General features: G+C 46.7%; 2 protein-coding genes across 4 annotated transcripts in view; one reads left to right on the top strand and one right to left on the bottom strand.

Annotated features, from left to right (window-relative positions):
- Positions 1–7,332, top strand: part of ubald2 (UBA-like domain containing 2) — a 31,123-nt gene extending 23,791 nt beyond the window's left edge. For both annotated transcript variants that reach the window (XM_039739965.1, XM_039739964.1), the window contains one exon: positions 5,179–7,332. In XM_039739965.1, coding sequence (XP_039595899.1) covers positions 5,179–5,502 — 324 coding nt within the window. In that variant the 3' untranslated portion in view covers positions 5,503–7,332. The remainder of the gene's footprint in view (positions 1–5,178) is intronic.
- Positions 7,333–11,499: 4,167 nt separating this feature from the next.
- Positions 11,500–18,491, bottom strand: part of LOC120517818 (glutamine-rich protein 2) — a 45,593-nt gene continuing 38,601 nt past the window's right edge. For both annotated transcript variants that reach the window (XM_039740309.1, XM_039740310.1), the window contains exons 10-16: positions 15,911–16,032; positions 15,762–15,827; positions 14,948–15,046; positions 14,450–14,615; positions 14,197–14,317; positions 13,774–13,893; positions 11,500–11,794 (exon numbers count right to left, since the gene is read on the bottom strand). In XM_039740309.1, coding sequence (XP_039596243.1) covers positions 11,619–11,794; positions 13,774–13,893; positions 14,197–14,317; positions 14,450–14,615; positions 14,948–15,046; positions 15,762–15,827; positions 15,911–16,032 — 870 coding nt within the window. In that variant the 3' untranslated portion in view covers positions 11,500–11,618. The remainder of the gene's footprint in view (positions 11,795–13,773; positions 13,894–14,196; positions 14,318–14,449; positions 14,616–14,947; positions 15,047–15,761; positions 15,828–15,910; positions 16,033–18,491) is intronic.

Here is an 18,491-nt window from a genome sequence, read left to right as displayed (position 1 = left end):
TAGGCACATTCAAAATGAACTGCCACGAACTGTGGGAGACCCTCCAGATTTGAAGGGTGAAGGCCAGTCGCTGGTGCTGATTGGCAAGAGGCAAGGCCCACAAAACACACAGAACATAATCCACAAAAGAAACATTTAATATAAATAAATGCCATACAAAAAAAAAGACATGAACTGAGACTTGGAACCCTAGCTGAACCATGACATGAATAATGTTGTTGCAGCCATTTGACAATTTACATTAACAACTGATTCGGCTGACTCCTTCATCCAAGGTGACTCCAAACATTTATGACACAACTGGTGACATTTTTTTTTTGATGTTCCAATTGGAGTGCAGGCAGGGCAAGTGACTTGCTCTGGACCACATGGTGACAGAAGTGGGATTTCAATCCACAAATCCAAAGCCTTAACCGCTACACCACACTACTTGTCTGTGTGCAAGAAGTAAGAATGAAGTTCTCATTGTGCTCCACTGCAAACCAAAGACGTGCATGTATGATATACAAAAGACCTTTTAATTGCATTTTTTTGGACAAATTGTACACTATCTAAATGCAATGCAAGGGTACCGATATTTTGGACACATCTATAAACACATTTGGGCTTTTGGTTCTTTCCACTTCTTTGCTTTAATCAAAGGTTTTCCCCCCCACAAGGTTTCTGTTTGTTGGCCTCGTGTAACGACTTCATTGTGGAAGCGATTTGTTGACTTGTGTGGCATGAATGCCAACAGCAGAAAGCCCCGTAGATCTCAGAAAGCCGTCGTCATGACTTTTTCCGGCTGACCGCTGCACACAGAATTTTCCCCGGCGTTTAGGGACCCCTTATGCTCCCGCTTGCATGGACTCTTGTTTAGTTTCAGGGTGTCATGGTGTCACCCCAGTAAGAATCCATGAGTCCCGAGAGCCGTGAAATGTCCCCAGTCACGTTGACACGAGCAGTTTTTACTTTATGGAGGGTCCTGATTGTAGCGTGCGGGGGGCAGACGTGTGTGGAGAATTGAGAGGAAAGCTGACCTTTTATTTCCGGTACTGAAGATGCACAAATGCTGGTACCTTTCTGTTTTTAAAAATTTTGGGGTTTTCTGTACTTTACTTTTCCAGTACCAGAATACCACACAACCCTACTCTGGACTCTGCCGTTTTTCCCCGTTCTGCTTTGTTGAACTGCTCGAGCTGTGTCGGGTGTCATGGACACCGTGAGCAAAGAGCTTTTGTCACGTCCAGCCACCGGTGTTTTGAGATCTGGACTGTGACTCGGCCTCTCCCAGACATTCACGTTGTTGTTCTGAAGCCATTCCTTTACTCTCGGGTCGTTGTTTTGCTGTCTAACTAATCTTCTCCCAAAGACTCCCATCAGGTTTTCCTCTAGCAGTTCCTCATATTTTGCTTCCTTCAGTTTTCCCCTCATCGGCTTTCTGGGGCCTGCTGCAGACATTCATCCCGACAGCCTGATCCTGGCACCGGACGGTGTTTAGAAACCTCCTTCTAGAGCACGGGTCGTCAAATCCGGTCCTGGTGGACCACCATGGCTGCAGGCTTTCATTCTAACCCGTTTCTTAATGAGTGACCCGTTTTTTCCTCCAAATTAACTTCTTTTGAATTCATTTTAATTGACTCGCTGTTCAAGACTCAGCCCCCTTAATTGTTTCTTTTTCCTTAATTAGCCGCCAAACAGTAATGTGATGCAAAATGAGCCAAAGCAACTGGCGTCCATCGTACAATATCTGAAAATAAAGAAATGTTGATCTGCTCAGGTCTCCAAAACCATTTTGAATGGTGCTCCTAGAATAGAGTGAATCAACAGTTTCTGAAATGGATCACAAGAGCAGCAACAAGCCATGCAATTAACTCTTTTAGGGCTTTTTTTTTTGTTTTGTTTGTTTGTTTCTTTTCTCCCAGGGCTGAATATTTTTCCAAAAACTAAACATTTTTTTAAAAAAGAACGCAAAGCAATTGTTTAACACATCAAATCAACAAAAAATATTTACTTTTGACAAATGTTACTGTCTAGCATGTTGTATACTATATGATTTCACATACGTGTCACACAGCAAAGTCCTGCCAAGTCTGATCTCGCTCAAAGCAGCCAATCGCATGCCTTGCCACGTCGCACTCCTTACAATGCGTGTTGCACTGGTGCCTCCATTTCAATTGTCTGTTGCTGCCCTTTCTCGCGTATATCGTTAGGGTGTTCTGTAGAGAGACAAGTCGCCCGTTTGACATCGTGCCGTGCCACTGCCACCAAGTTTTCTGCCCGCATGGAGGCCGTATTGTCACCTCTTTTCCTCCTCAGCCTGTGAAGGCCTGTGTCTCCTGTTCACCCTCACTGTGCCACAAGCTCCAAATCCCCTGCTCTGTTGCTCAAATTCTGGGCATGTAGAAAAATTCTCCAAATGTACACAAGATGACCGAAATGAGAGGGGACTGGGCGGTCTCATGCTCTGGAATCCCTACAGATTTTATGGTTTTTTCTCCAGCCGTCTGGAGTTTTTTTTTTTTTCTGTCCCCCCAGGCCATTGGACCTTACTCTTATTCGATGTTAATTAATGTTGACATATTTTGTTTTCTTATTGTGTCTTTTATTTTTCTATTCTTTATTATGTAAAGCACTTTGAGCTACTGTTTGTATGAAAATATGCTATATAAATAAATGTTGTTGTTGTTATAGCCCTGAAGCAGCTCCAGCACAACCTGACTTGTCAAGGGACAGTTCTGTCTTTGAAAGAAATCCTTTCCTGTACAGTGATCCCTCCTCGATCGTGGGGATTGCGTTCCAGAAGCCCCCGCGAAAGGTGAAAATCCGCGAAGTAAAAACCATATGCTCATATGGTTATTTTTATATATTTTAAGCCGTTATAACTCTCCCACACTATTATAAACATTTCCCGCACAGTTATACAGCATAAACCCTTTGTATTCTCTTACATATTAGGTAAGATTCGTACGTTGGGGCACTCGTACACTGAAATGTACACGTAAAAATGTTAAATTTACGGTAAAAAAAACTGGCAGCTGGATTGCCAGAATTTTACTGTAATAAATAAGGTGACAATATTTTTAGGTCTACAGTATAATTTTGTAGTAAAAACTATTTGGTCTTCGCAACAAACTAGTGATGGGTCGTTCTTTAATGTGACTCGGGAAGAACGAGTCGTCTCGTGGGAGGGATTCGTTCAGTCGCGCATGCGCATTTGCGCAACGTCCTATAGTTTCTGTATTGGAATTGATTCACCTGTTTCGAGTCATTCGTTCATCACGTGACAGCCCATAAGCTTAACCAACTCAGTCTGAGCCGGAAACAGAATTGAACGAAATGACTCGGGGAAAAAAGATCAAAGGTCCGAGTCGGTAAAATGATTCGAACTTCACATTACTAATTGGTAGCGTCAAGCCCCAGTACACAGTTTGCATCAGGTAGTTAACAACAACCAATAACAAGCATATGCAATTTAATTATACACATTGAAAACAAGACTATGTTTAAGAAAGTTACGGCACGTTGCCTGGTAGGGAAGTAAAGTTTTCTCTTTTGTGGTGTATGGTGTCCTACTTATCGAATACAACCCACCATAAATCAGTTTCCATAACTTCAAAAAACCTTCAGCACGTGGGGAAAAATCAGTCTGCTAACTTAGGTGAAGTTTTGTTCCCTACTATTCAAAGGCATGCGGTTCACCAGGAACAATATTGTAAAAGGGGCGTGTCCTTATGCAAATATCGTAACCGGTTTTACTGAAGCAGTGATTTACCGTTTTACATTTTACGGTTGTTTGCCTTCGTTATTTAACAGTTTTACACTGCAAAATTAACAGATTTTTTTCAGTGTAACTGTAATGCATAAATAAACGGTATTTATCCTATTTTGAATGTAGAAAAATATTGATTTTACAGAACTTGGCTGTAAAAAATAATGGAATTTATTGTTTTAAGATATACAGGTAAGTTTCAGTAGAGAACATAAGGTAACTTTCCTTTTTTTCAGAAAAGGTCTTTTACCTTCACCATTTACAGTATTTGTACCGTTAAATTTACTGACATTTTTTACAGTGTATCTGAAGGTAGTACTGTATTTTATTCTGTTGGTCAGCGTCAAAAACGGCCAAATTAAACCCACCGTGATTCAGTGGGAGACATCAAGAAAACTGGAAGGTGTCAAAGGGGGGCTATGGGGGGGTGTATTGCTGCATTTCCACTAACAACTCAGACCCAAAGTAAACCAACCGTGAAATCCCTCGGGCTCATCAGCTTCTGCTCCATATGCGGAACTTGAGATTTCTGTTATGTGCCAGTAGGTGGCACAGCTTAAGGAAAAGAGAAAAAAAAATGAAAGAGGGAGGCCAGAAAATGGAATCTGTAAATCCGGCTTGAGAGCGGCCTTTTAAACAGGCAGGGGTGGGAAATGCTCGAAAGTCCAACTGATGGGCCTCCGCGTCTTGTTAACGCCCAAGCAAAGGAAACGGGAGATGAGCTGCAGCCCTCCTCGAGTCAGCGCCAGCCCTCCGCAAACGTGCCAGTGTTGTATTCCACCGGGTATGAATGGAGAGATGCCAGAGTGGCCCATGGGTTGATAAAGGGGATTCCCCCATTTGAATCTGCACAGAGTTGCCATCGGGACACCAGAGCACTGCTAGCCAGTTAGGTGACAGATTCTGGCTCTGGTAAAACCAGTGGGCTGCACCAGTAGTGACTCTGGTCGATTTATTGGCCTGTCATTTTGTAACCTGCTTAATCCTCACCCAGCTAGCATCGGGCACAGCTGTGCCAGGCCAGTGCATGGCATCAGTTCTGGTATGTTTGTAACTAAGGGAGATGTGACATCAAAGTGTTTTTGTGTTGCTCAGTGACCTACAAAGTCAAATGAGCTCCACTGCGATTCAAGAAAACGGGACGAGGGGTGAAGAGTGTTGGGCGACTTGCTACACCATCCCGCTGACAACCAGTTGTGTTTCCACCACAAGGAATACCGCCATATGTGGACCCTGTGGTTACCGTTACGTGCTTGCAGGTGGCACGAGACTCGCAGCGGGGCTCCAAGGCTTCAGGCAGAGAAGATCGTTTGAACGAGAGTGACGTGTTCCGAGACGCGTGATGCCCTGATTTTTATTTCTATTTGAGACTTGTATTAATAACCCTTTTTTTTTTTTTTTTTCCTTTCTTCTGCTTGATATTTCAGATGTGCACCCCCCGAAACACGCCAGCCACGCCACCCAACTTCCCGGATGCCATCACCATGTTTTCCAAATTGCGCGCCTCCGACGGCATGCACAGCAGCAACAGTCCGATTCCTGCCTCGTCAGCGTGCTCCCCACCGGGCAGCTTCAGCTCCTTCTGGACGGCGTCTCCACCCAACCAGCAGCCCATCTGGCTCCCCCCGTCGTCGCCCACCAGCCATCACCTTCACACGCAGCATCACCGCCAGACTCCCATGTGGCCCCCCGCCTCCCAGTCCGGCAGCGCTCAGCAGAAACCGGTGACAGTCATCAGCGGCCAAAGATGAGACTGGCGGGCGGGCGGGCGGACGGAGCGTTGGCGCCCCTGGCTGTTTCTCCGTTTTGTGTCCTTTTTTTTTTTTTTTTCATTTAACAGTCTGGAGGCCATCGTGAAACTGGGAGTAGACCACTTAATGGGTTGGATTGCAAACACTGGACAAGCAGAAGTTCCACTGGCCTCTTTCACTTATTTTTATTTTTTATTTGCTTAAGTCAAGCACGCCCTCCTCCTCCTCTTCCTCGTCTTCATCCTCCTTCCTCCTCCTCCTCCAAACAGACACACATTTCGAAGCGAGTCGGCCTCATGGGAGAGGCGGATTCTTGGAGCCCGAGACGCAGCCGAGTGAGTCGGATGCCAGTTCCCCGTTCGCTTGCTTTATGGTTTGTTTTTTTTTCCTCTTCTACCTCGGGCAGTGGTGGGCGCTCTAACCCCCCCAAGAGATTCTTTGATTTTTTTTTTCTTTGTTTTTGGACAGTTTATGGAGCGCCAGGCTTCTGTCAACCACAAAGAAATAAGCACACCATTTAGGCGAGCCCACCGGGGGTCTTCTACTTGGCTTCACGTGTTTCAGTGGCAATAATAAAAAAAAAACAAAACCAACCCAAATAACCTTGCAGCAGTCGGACGGCACTTTTCAGGGATTACTGCCATCTCTCGGCCGACCTTTTTAACTTTCATATTTTTATATATATCTATTTTTTTCTTTCTATTTATTGTTCGGTGTGTACTTATGGAGAAGAAGCATGGCATCACCGGCGGAGATCGGACCACTCGAATGTTTTGAGGTTTTTCTTTTTAAATACTAAATGTACTCCGAAACGGGGAGGCTGAACACTGCACCAGCTTTCCAATGGGAGGTGACAGGGCGCTATATTTGAAGGCTGATGGGCCCCCCAGGGGGGCTGCAACAGCTTCAGCTTTATAGCGCCTTGACCCATCATGGAGACTGCATGATCAGAACGGACCTCACGTGGCAACACACGTGTAATAAATTTAGTTGCAATAAAACTCTGGGCTGCACCTTCAGACTGATGCCAGCCCTTTTAAAAAAAAAAAAAATCTTACGACATGTTGATTGAGTTTTTTTCTGGGATTGCGCCCACATCTTTTCTTTCAGTTGATCAGCCACTAAAGGTAAGGAGGATGCGCCATCCTTGGAAATAAGAGTCGTCTCGAAGTTTAATGAACTCTTCCCAGTGCTGGGACTTGATGGCTTTTTTTTTTTTGTTTTTGTTATTTTCCACACTTCTCATCATAAACTGAAAGTTATCAGCAATAACGAGGCCTCTGGCACACGCCATCTCTTTTGGATTTTTCGCTTTCTTTTGTTTTGGAACTCACTTCTGTTCTGTGGGATTTCGTTTTATTTTTTGCTGTAATACCCGCCATGGCCACCAAGGGGCAGCAATACGGTGACTGATGGGAGGAGACGCGGCCCCCGAGTGAGGTGTGCTGATTGGGAGATGGAATGCTCTTTTCTTAGGTGTCGCACACAGCATTGTGGGATAGCATAGTGTCGGGTTACCCACTCAAGACAGATGGCAGGTGAGCATCATGACGGAGGGCCTCGTCGACCTTTAAGTACTGGTGCTCCGTGGACGCGGCACGGCTTTGTACCTTTTTTTTTTTTTTTGGTAACCCGACACTTGTTTCTTTTTCTTCTTCATCATGTTTTTGTATTTAAAGTGTTTCGTACGATACGGACCGTGTCCCATCCGAAGCCAAAACTGAACTCTGTAAATAATACAGTATGTGTACCCCCGCCTCCTCCTCACACTCTTCTTGGTTGGAAATTGTATTTATATATTTAAAAACAAAAATATTATTTGCTACCTTCCAACAGTGTCCGGTGTCTTTGTGTCCTGATGTTTCAGCTGCAGGAGCAGAGCCGAGCCGATTGCAAGGAGCTTTGGGTTCAAGTGCCGTCCTGGCCTGGGCGCCCTTGGTGTCTGCACGGGTGGGCACTGCAGTGGGCTGGCACGCCACTCGCTGTTGCTCATCTAACTGTTGGTCTCTCGTTTATTATGTAGCGCCTTTCATTCCTCTGTCATTGTGTCTTTCCTATCTGTCTGTGCTTTCTCTCGTCTTATTATTTGGTACATGTCATGTAGTGCCTTTCGCTCATCTACTGGTGCATAGTATTATATAGCGCCTTTCACTCATCTATCCGTGTATCTTACCTAACGGTTCCTTTCATCATAGTGCCTATTACTCATTTTTATCTAACATTTATAGTGTCTCTTGCTCATCTATTTATTTATCTATGTATCTGTCTTATTATATAGTGCCTTTTACTCTATTTCAGTCTTATTATTACTCCATTATTATTTCTGCCTTGTGATGTGGTGCCTTTTACTAATTTATGGCTAACACATATATTGCCTTTTGCTCATTTTGTCAGTGCATCTTTGTTATTATATAGTGCCTTTCCATCATTTATGTTGTATATCTGTTATTATATAGTGCCTTTTGCTCATCCATTTATCAGGGTTTCTAGCTGTTATTAAGCATAAGACTCTCTACGCATATATCTGTTCATGCATTTGTCTTTATATAGCGCCTTTCATATCGATCTGTCCATATATCTTAATTTTGCTCATCTATCTCAGGGACTGCCTTTTATTATATAGTGCCCTTCTACTCATCTGTCTTTCACTAATCGTGCCGTTCTCTCATTATATAGTGCCTTTCATCGAATTATGTGTCTGTTTGGCGCAAGATCCTTTGATTTTATCCAAGCCCACCTCGTCCATTTGAGGGTGGTCGTGGGCTGGTGGGTGTCTGTGTTGGTAGCATTGGGTTTATGGAAGAAAAATAAAAGTTGCGCCAGCCCAGACCCCTAGTGGAAGAAGAACCCAAATCTGTCCCGGTCGACGTATCTGCGCACACTGGCGTCCTTTCCCTGCCGTTTGCTCCAACAGTCCTGTAATGGAGTTCTGTGACCTTGAAGAACAGCTGGAGGGGTCTTTGAAGATGGACAGGCAGAGGACCCCCCAGCTGGTGGAGACTTTGACCTTCAAATGGCAGTCCGTTGACCTGTCCGCCCCCCTCTGTGCAAACTTGTAGTGCCGCTGTGTTGGACCGCACCGCGCAGGCGTCCTGAGATGGCGTGCAGTAGGAAATAAACGGGGAGTGAGCCGCCTAGTGGACAGGCCGTGAATTACAGTTTGAAGACGGCCGTCGCATTGTGCGCCCCAGCCAAAGGGTTTGCCATTTGTACTGCGCATGTAAAGCATCCTGGGATGGCATTAGCCGTAAAAGGCGCTATAGTCTATGTATACATGAGTCCTGTGCAAGTGTCTGTCTGCAGTCTGGGCACTGACGCTTGTGCGCCTTATGATGTGGCACTCTGTGTAGGGCGCTATATGAAAAGAAGGATGGATGGACTGAAAGTGCCCGTCCCTACCCCAGTGTTGGCTTACACCAATGAAAGGGACATCTGTGGCGCAAGGCTGTGGCGTACATGGTGTGGCCCGTTTATTAGGTACACCCCCGCCTCCCCCCAGATTTTCCATTTCCCACATGCATCAGTGGGCATTGAAATGAGCAAACTGAGTGGCCGCAGTGACTTTGAGGGTGGCATTGTAGTTGGCACTGGGTGTGCCAGCTCATCTCCCAGGGGTTTTTCACACCCAAATGTTTCAAGGGTTTACGGAGAATCGAGTGATAAGTAGCCTACCAACAAGAGAAGACCCTCTGGATGAAAATTGCTTGATGGTCAGCCAGAAAGGGTCAAAGGAGAGTCGGCCAAGAAGACAGATGGGCTACAGCCTGGCAAGCCATTCCTGAACCCAACACAAGTGTACAGAAGTGGCGACAGGAAACTCGCTAAGCGGGGCAGACTTTGAAAAAATGTAAGAAAAGAACCACAGACGTGGGGAATAAGTGACCAGGTGGTGGAGAGCAGGACATCAGGGCCCCTCAAATCTCGACTTGTGTTATTTCGGTCAGTCAAGGTGGATAGGATGGACAAGCTGCTGTCCTCATGTCACCTCAGAATGCCCCACCTAATTGGACTTTGTCTCCATCGAGCCACTCGAGGCGAAAACCACGGAAGGCGACGATGTGGTCTGCTGTGGGCACGGAAGGGGTCTGCTTGAACAAACTGAAGCTCTCTTTTGAATGAGGCCGGTGGACGGGACCAGGATCAGATGCCAGTAACCATGGAGTCGTCCTGTTGGGTGCCAGCAGCACAGGCTCGTTGGTGGTGGTCATGTGATGGTGGGATGCCCTTCAGAGTGCCTGCTCTCCATTAACGAACATCTGAATGGCAAGGCGTATCTGAGCATCACTGGTGACCAGGGTCATCTCTTCAGGTCTTCACTTTGTCTCCATTCAGAAGGACACTTCATGCACTGCATCACAAGGCACATGTTGTCACCAGGTTATACCATGAAGATGACCGTGAGATTTAGGTAGCCTACATGATCCCAGACCTCGGCCATATTAAGCCTCTCTGGGATGAGGTGGACTGGGCTGTCCGCACCAGGAGATTGTGCCGCCGTCCAACTGGCAGAAACTGTGTGGCATGATTGTTTATGTGGTGTGTGGTGTACGACCTTCACAAACAGCACATCCAGCATCGTGAAAGGGCCACGGCCTGAGTAATTCATGCTCTGCCAAGACCAATGGAAGAAAATGGCGACTTGGTGTAAAGTCCGCATTGAGCCTCCTCTGCGTGCCTTTGGGATGTGAGATGAGATGCCATGTGGACACGGAGAGAACACGCAAACTTCACACCCAGCTGGCAATGCCAACAGCTGCGCCACCCACAAGGGAAAACTTCTTTATAACAAGAGGGAGGCAGAGCTCATGTTGCTGACACCTAATGATATATAGTGCCTTTCACTCATCTATCTATTAGTCTATCGTTTACCATATACTGCCTTTCCTATTTATCTACAGTACCACGTGGTTTCAAAACTGGAAAAGTCATTCTTGATAAGCAACATGGTGGCATAGCATTTGTTTCACCTATTATTATTATTATTATATAGTGCCTTTCACTCAACTATCCATTGGTCTATTTTTTATTACATAGTGCTTTTCACTCAACTACAGTATCTAGTGCTCTATCTTTTATTATACACTTCACTCATGTATCTTTTATTATACAGTACCTTGTCCTTGTATCTTTTGTTATAGTGCCTTTCACTCATCTATCTAGTGCTCTCTTTTGTTATACATTATACCCTTCACCCATCTATCCTTTCTTATATAGTGCCTTTCACTCAACTATCATTTTATTATATAGTGCCTTTCACTCATCTATCCTTTTATTATATAGTGCCTTTCACTCCTCTATCTTTTATCATATAGTGCCTTTTACAGATCTCCCTGTATTTTGGCATATACTGCCGTCTATAAGTGTAAAGTCCTTCTTTCTAAGCAACATGGTGGCCCAGCTTATGCGTCTTCTGCGTTTTGGTGCCTCGAGTGTGGACTTTGCTCGTTCTCCCCCCACTTCGTCTCTGCCATCACAAATGGACTGAACTAGACAGACGGGTGGTGCCGGATGCCCCTACGTTCACGTGAAGATGTGCCAGTGTACCCCACAAAGGTTTGTGGCATGTTAAAGCTGTGGATGAAGGTGGTCGTGGGGGTGACGAGCGGCCCTGTGCGCCGGCTGCCCCTCTCGTTTGTTGTCGTACGCGTCACGATTTCTAGGAAAGAGGAAGCGACGGGGAGCGCTGAAGGCAGCAGGTGCCACCACGTCATACGCTATCAGCATTGGAGATGTTAGGCTGTGGCGCCCTCTACCGTTCACTGTCTGCCTAGCAGCGTCAGCTCACTTTTTAGTTTTCAGTCCTGTGCATAAATTAAACTTAAGGTCCGCTTTTCATATCCATCTGCAGCAACCCCAGTGTACATGCTGCACCCCCTCTCGTCCTTTCAGGGTGTACTGTACTTGGGACCCCAAAGTGCTGAACGAAGCCGAGTTTCTGCCCCATAGTAAACTAACCGACACCCACACAGTCGAGACAGGAGAGGACGCGGAGGCCAGCGTGAAGGCGTTTATTAGAATTTGCTGATTCTAGTCACTCAGTCCGCTGCAACTTGCGGAGATGTCGAGGGGGGTCTGAAGTGATGCGCTTTCTTCTCTCCGTCATGACGTCTTGGTCCTCACAGCGCGGTGGCGGGCTCCTCCTCAGCCGAGTGGCCAAGCCTGACATCCATGCGGACGTGTAGGGTCTCCCGCCCCTCACCCGCCTGGCCATCCGTGGACGAATGGACTATGCCCGCCTCGGACACGTGCCCCAGGGAGGACAGTGGCCGCTCCTTTCGTGGTCTTGCTGAAGCTGCAATGCCAAAAGAGAAGAAGGGTGAGGAGATAAAACTTGCGTTATGTATGGAGGTCAGCTTCAAAACAACAAAGTTAATGACCAGGAGTGGCCGAGCCAGTGTCCGTATTTATCAAGCACCTCAGGGAAGGAAACTGGTCCTGACCGGCTCAAAAATCTCAGAGTGGCGCAATTGTGCTCTTACCATTGGGAATAAAAGCAGCGTATCAGTGTTTCTAATTTAGGCACCGACTCCTTCATGAGGATTTAGGACAGCACGTGACCAGCTGGCTGTGAAGGTACGCCTGTCAATCAGTATCTTTTACGTTTTTGGGTGCAAATCTTTAACAACCGGTGTGTGTGCGCATCTTCGCCTTTTTATTTTGCCATTTGTTTTCGTATTACTTAGGACTAGCTGTGCTACCCGCCTGTGAGGGGCTGAATACTAAGTAACGGATGCAAACATCAGCATTAGGCAATGCATATGTCTCTGCTATATGCCATTTGGTATGGAATTCGTAAAAGCAGTGTTAAGGTTTGTGATGTGCTGTCTGTTGGAATAACGAATGCAATGCATATGTCTCTGTTATATGCCATTTGATATGAGATTTGTAAAAGCAGTATTAACATTTAGGTTGCGCCATCTGTTGGAATGACAACTGAAAAGCATATGTTTCTGTTATGCTATTTGGTACGGGCTTTCTAAAAGCAGTGGTAAGGTTTGTGATGCGATGTCTGTTGGAATAACAAATTCATTGCATTTTATTAGTACAACTGTTTTGTGATGCACCATCTGTTGGAATGACAAATGCAATGCGTATGTCTCTGTTATATGCCATTTGATATAAGATTTGTAAAAGCAGTATTAAGGTTTATGATGGCCACTTGTTGGAATAACAAGTGCAATGTGTATGTCTCTGTGTTATGCCATTTGATATCCATTCATCCATCCATTATCCAACCCATTATATCCTAACTACAGGGTCATGGGTGTCTGCTGGAGCCAATCCCAGCCAGCACAGGGCACAAGGGAGGAAACAAACTCCAGGCAGGGTGGCCATTTGATATGATATTTGTAAAACCAGTATTAAGGTTAATGATGCGCCACCTGTTGGAATGACAAATTAATTGCAGCTTATTACTACAAATGTTAGATGTGCCATCTGTTGGAATGGCAAATGCAATGCTTATGTTTGTTATTTGACATTTGGTATGGGTTTCATAAAAGCTGTGTTTAATATGTGTGATACATAATCTGCTGGAATGACAATTGCAATGCAGTTTATTACTAAAAGTCTTTTGGATGTGCCATATTTTGGAATAACAGAGGCACAGCAACCGGACGGGCACACAGACACTTACTCTTTTATTAAGGTGGACTAGCTGTGCACCATCTATTAGAATGTATTTTGTAATACATGTAGTAATAAAATACATTGCATTTGTCATTCCAGCAGATGGTGCATCAGAAACATTTGTAGCAATAAAAGCCTAAGAGAAGCCATGAAGGGCTTTCTATCGGTGAAACAACGAAGAACAGAGAAGCTGGTGAGTACCCACAAGAGGGGTATGATTATGTTTTTAAGAAATAAATGCAAAAATGTGTTAAAAATATGTGTGTGTACAAGACATTTTTCTGGAGGGTTAAGCTAAAATGCCAGAATCTCATTCATTTGAGAGAGGGCGCCCAAGTTTCATACAATGTATTTTATTATTTTTGAATGTTGGTAATCTCTTATTGTGTGGGATTTATCAATTCCATTTTATCATACAGTATGTATGTAAATGACAAGCGACTGCTATATAGGGTTTGCCGCTTAATGTGATTTCGGTCACCCGCGGTGGGCCCTGGAATGTATCGCCTGCGCATACGGGGGTTGGTTCCCCTGTACATTATGTCTCTGTAAATTTGACAGCTGCTAATATGCTGTACATGGGCTGCAGAACTGCTCCAAATAAAAGCTGCCAAGTGCTGGAGCAGCCCTGCTCCTTCATACCTGAACGGCTGCGGTGGGCCATGGCACTCTGGGGCCGAGCAGTAACCTCATGTCCACCGTCGGGGCTTCTGGGTTTGTGTGAGGAAGAGCGCTGCTTGACCTCGTGGCTCCGTCGAGTATCTGTGGAAAAAGCACAGCATAGCAGAGCATGGCAGCATGAGGAACGCTAGGTGTGAAAGAAGAAGATGAGACAAAGACCAGGACGCTCCTCTGCTTGCACTCAAATGGTTGCTCAGTGAGCTGAAGTGCTCAGCATTCCAGGATTCAGCGCATTGCTCACCTGCCCTCGGTGAAAGTTGGCTGCCGTGAAGTGACTTCACAAAAAATGGTGCTGACTGCCAGCAAGGCGCCCTCCTTCCCAGTAAAAAGGCCTCCAACTAACACGTCGGCTTCTGTTCGCTCCTTTCTCCTGTTACAACTTACCATCTTTAGGCTGAAGAGTCGGCAGCCGGGAGTCGAGTCTGAACTCGAGACGAGGGTCAACCTGAGATTCCATGCGGCCTTTGTAAATCTGCCCATCCAGGCCAAGGATGCCTATCTCCTCCTGTAACGCAGATAACACGGGTCAGTCCCCCCCTTATGACCGACAGCCCCCATTAACACTGTCAGTTACCTATAAGCCCCTGCTCTAGGGAGACGGGTCATACCACTTGAATCTGGACTGATCTGCCCTCACCTTGTTGCGTATGCTGTTTGGCGCTGGTGCCACCTCTTCTTCTTGCTGAAGGATCTGGGGAGGCTGGAGACGGGTGTAACGCCGGTGTGGAAAAGTCAGGGTGTGCAGCCCCCCACAGCTGCGAGGCGCCACCAGGTAGCTGTAGTCCGTGTCTGCTGCCCGTTCGCTTGGAAATTAAAACGTTTTGGACATGGTCAGCATTTGCTACCCACAATGTCTGGTGCCCACCTGAAGGGGGTTGCCATAGGAACAGCTATTTTCAGACAAATGGACAGCAACAATCAGGAGTCGGACCCCAACAGACTTTGCAACAAGCTCAAAGTTATGGCACCAGCCACCTACCGCAGGAGGATAACTGAAATTCCCTTTTCTTCATGTAGGGTGGTGACCTCATTGGCAACGCCATTGTCTTTCTTACCACTTACCGTCACAACCCAACAGGAAAGCAGGACAAAAATTCAATAGGAAGCCCATCATAACCATAGCAGGCTTGCTCACCTTTTAAACGGATGGCGTAGCGGCTCCTGATCATGCAGGGTGTAGGAGCGGTTTGATCGATGCGGGAGTCCCGGAGCGCTGGTCACCGTCAGTAGGTGCCTACCAGAGGACAAACAGCATCCATCAGCACACGGTATATAGTGCACAGGAATGGTTCAAACGTGAATCAGGAGATGAACAGAATACAGAAGAGTGGGGGGAAAAAAAAAAGAAAACGAAGAGCTCGTAAATGGGTGGGCAAACTATCTAGTGATCTAAAACTGAGGTACGAAACCCGTAGTCAAAATGCTGGAGCAGAAAGAAGTCTGTTGTGCAAAACCACGAATCGGCAGGGGAGAAAGGAATAAAAGTACTGGAAGAGGAGATGTAGCCCAGAAACTCCCAGCAAGATTGGAACTGGGAATTCAAAGTATGGTCGTCGAACCACAATGCGAAAACGTAGGCAAATAATCGGGAAAAGAAACGCAAGCAAAACCTATTAGAACATCCGGAATCTCAGACGGTGTCACGTGAAGTCTGTCACGTAAATGATGTCCCACACGTGCACCCCACTGCACCAAGGTGACGGCACAACAAATGGCAGCACCATTGGAGAAGAATCGTGGGGTAAAAGACGCTAGGGGTCCGTGCCCGATTCACACCCCCCCCCTTTTTTACGACATTATTCTGTGCCTTGAAGTAATGGAAATCACTCCACTGACTTTTCCGGATAGTTACAGAAGGACTCCCCCATCAAAACTGGATGTAGTTTTTCGTGTGTACGGCAGCTGGTCAGAGGGTGCGACAATTCAGTGGGCAAACTGGTGATACTTACGGGCTTGGGACCATCATGTTGACAGGCCGGTCACAAGATATACAGTGAAATCGAGCAACGAGCTGCCTGTGGAAGGAAGAGAGAAGCAAAAGAGCGGCTCAGTGGTTAACAAAATGGAACCCGCTCTCCTCCCACCACCCGTCACTTACTTTCTGATGCCCGCGGCGTCGTCCGAGTTGTACGGCACCGTCGTCTCCTGCAGCTTCTTGCGGATGGCATTCCAGCGCTCCTCCAGCTGTCTCTTGACCGGCTCCAGCTCTATGCGATTGAGCTGTGTGATGTGCGTACGTAGATTAATATTCAACATTGTGTTCATTGTCTGAAAATTGCTCTTTGAGAATTACTTCGTGACTTAAACGAAGCAAGTCTTTGGGAACTCCCCAGGAATGTCATCACTTTTTGTTAAGTGGGGTGGTGGGAGTTTAATTTGAAGGTAGAGGGGGTGGAAGCCTCCATCCATCTACTTGTAAGCAGTTTAGGGAGCGCTGCTTTTGTTTTAACTTTGTATTGGACATTCTTTGAGCCAACAACCCCCCCGCCGCCATGGAAGGCCATAAACTGCCCAGCTAGTCTGAGATGAAAGGCCAATCTAGCTGGATGGAATGGTACGGGATTCAACCACGAAAACGAGAGCTGGTAAAAAGCAGAGGCTGGAGGACTATGGTGTGGCCGAGTATTATTGGTCCTTGGAACAGGAAGGCGACTCTGTACCACGACAGCCCCCTTGGTCCATGTCCATGTGACAGGATCTGGTGTAAGATCGGACCCCCGCCTTTCTGTCTCCCTCTCTCCGCCATTTTCTATCCAGGGTGGAGACCACGTCATCACTCTCACTCCATTCAAGAGCCAGGCTGGACCAGGCCATCAACTTATCAAACGGTGAGCCACCTGGTAGCGTATTATCAGTTGCACTTTTATTTAGCCAGCACTCATTTAACTCTGCGTCCTGATAATTTAGGTGTATTATCTAGAATCCGTAAGTAAATGTGTAACTTTCTCCCGCTGGGCGGCACGGTGGCGCAGTGGTAGCGCTGCTGCCTCGCAGTAAGGAGACCGGGGTTCGCTTCCCGGGTCCTCCCTGCATGGAGTTTGCATGTTCTTCTTGTGTCTGCGTGGGTTTCCTCCCACAGTCCAAAGACATGCAGGTTAGGTGCATTGGTGATCATAAATTGTCCCTAGTGTGTGTGCCCTGCGGTGGGCTGGCAGCCTGCCCGGAGGTTTGTTCCTGCCTTGCGCCCTGGGATTGGATTGGCTCCAGCAGACCCCCGTGACCCTGTAGTTAGGATATAGTGGGTTGGATAATGACTGGCTGACCTACTTTCTCCCGCCTGTTTTTTTTCACTCTGCCTACTTGCGTTGGGTTGGACTCGTATCTCCGTTCAAAGTTTAGCCCCGTCATAAGTTGCCAGTGGTGTGCTGCGAAACTCTTGTTCTCCGACTCGAAAGTGACTGATTTGCAACATGAGCTAAATGCAGAGCTCCATCCTTCAGCTGCACAGACCCCGTCTCTGAACAAACTGTGAGTGGCCTGCTTCCCTGGTGCTGTCAGCTGATTTCTCTCTCCTTAAAATCGGTCCCCACCTGCTCTACGCAGCATCGCCACTACACTACACTCCACCCGTCCACACTTCGAACTGAGATATTTTGTGGTGCAAGTCCACAGCAATTCAACTGGCGACAAGGGGTGGGTGGGTGGGGATTTGTGCTGCGGACGGATGTAGTGTAGTGTAGTGGTGGCGCTGCGTAGACAAGGTGGGGGCTGACACAGAAAGATCAGATGATGTCACCAGGGGAGCGCACCACTCACAGTGTTCAGAGATGGGCTCTGTGTGGCAGACCGCTCGAGATCTCCATTTAGCTCATTCCACAAAGCGTTTGCTTCCGAGTCACAACTGAGTCACAGTGATGCTTCATGGCAATTCAATTGGCAACAGGGTTGGATTTGCACTGGGGACGGGAGGAGTGCACAAAGAAAGAGGGGCCTGATACAGAGGTCAGCTGACGGCACCAGCGTGCTCAAAGACGGTCTCTGTGCGTCTGACTGATGGAGCTCTCCAGTTGGCTCGCGGTACAAAGCACTTGCTTCTAAATCGGAAAGGGTGGGTTTGCGGTTCACCGTGGCGCGAATCATCAAACTTTGTGGGGGCGAGCCCACGGCCCTTCACAGGTATAAACAGAAGGGGAGTGCTGAACTACAGTACATGACAGTGTGGTAAGAATATGGGGTTTGAGGCATTCTGATAAGGTCTACGTAACAAGGGAGAATAAGGTCACCTTAGGCCCCAAACACGACAAATCTAGCTGTGTGAGAGAGACAGAGAGACATGGCAGACTTGGCACCCAAGTGTTCCAACAACTGGCTTGAATTTTGAACTGAAATCTCCTATCAGATCATTAAAACGAGAAAAAGTAATTGCGTGCAGTCAGTGAGCCGGCATTTGATTTTTTGCATCGAGGCGAGCTTTCTCATTTATCAAGTTGCCCTAAAATGTTTCTGAGTTATCCCAATTTGGCAAACCGGCTCAGTTTTCCTAACCAGAGGGTATGTGGCACTGTAGCAAAAGAGTGGCCATAAAACCTTAGACAGTGTACCATACAAAGAAGGGTATTGAGCCCAATGAGTCGGGACCCTCACATTTCCATCTCAATGATTTTCAATTCTCACGATGAGCGCGGTGGGGGCTCATGGCTATCAGGCTCCAGTTTATTTAGGATGAAGCGAGACACAGA

Source organism: Polypterus senegalus, chromosome 17, assembly GCF_016835505.1.
Source record: "Polypterus senegalus isolate Bchr_013 chromosome 17, ASM1683550v1, whole genome shotgun sequence".
NCBI classification, from domain to species: Eukaryota; Metazoa; Chordata; class Cladistia; order Polypteriformes; family Polypteridae; genus Polypterus; species Polypterus senegalus.
The sequence above is the reverse complement of the archived record's forward strand: the minus strand, read 5'-3'. Positions and strand labels throughout refer to the sequence as shown.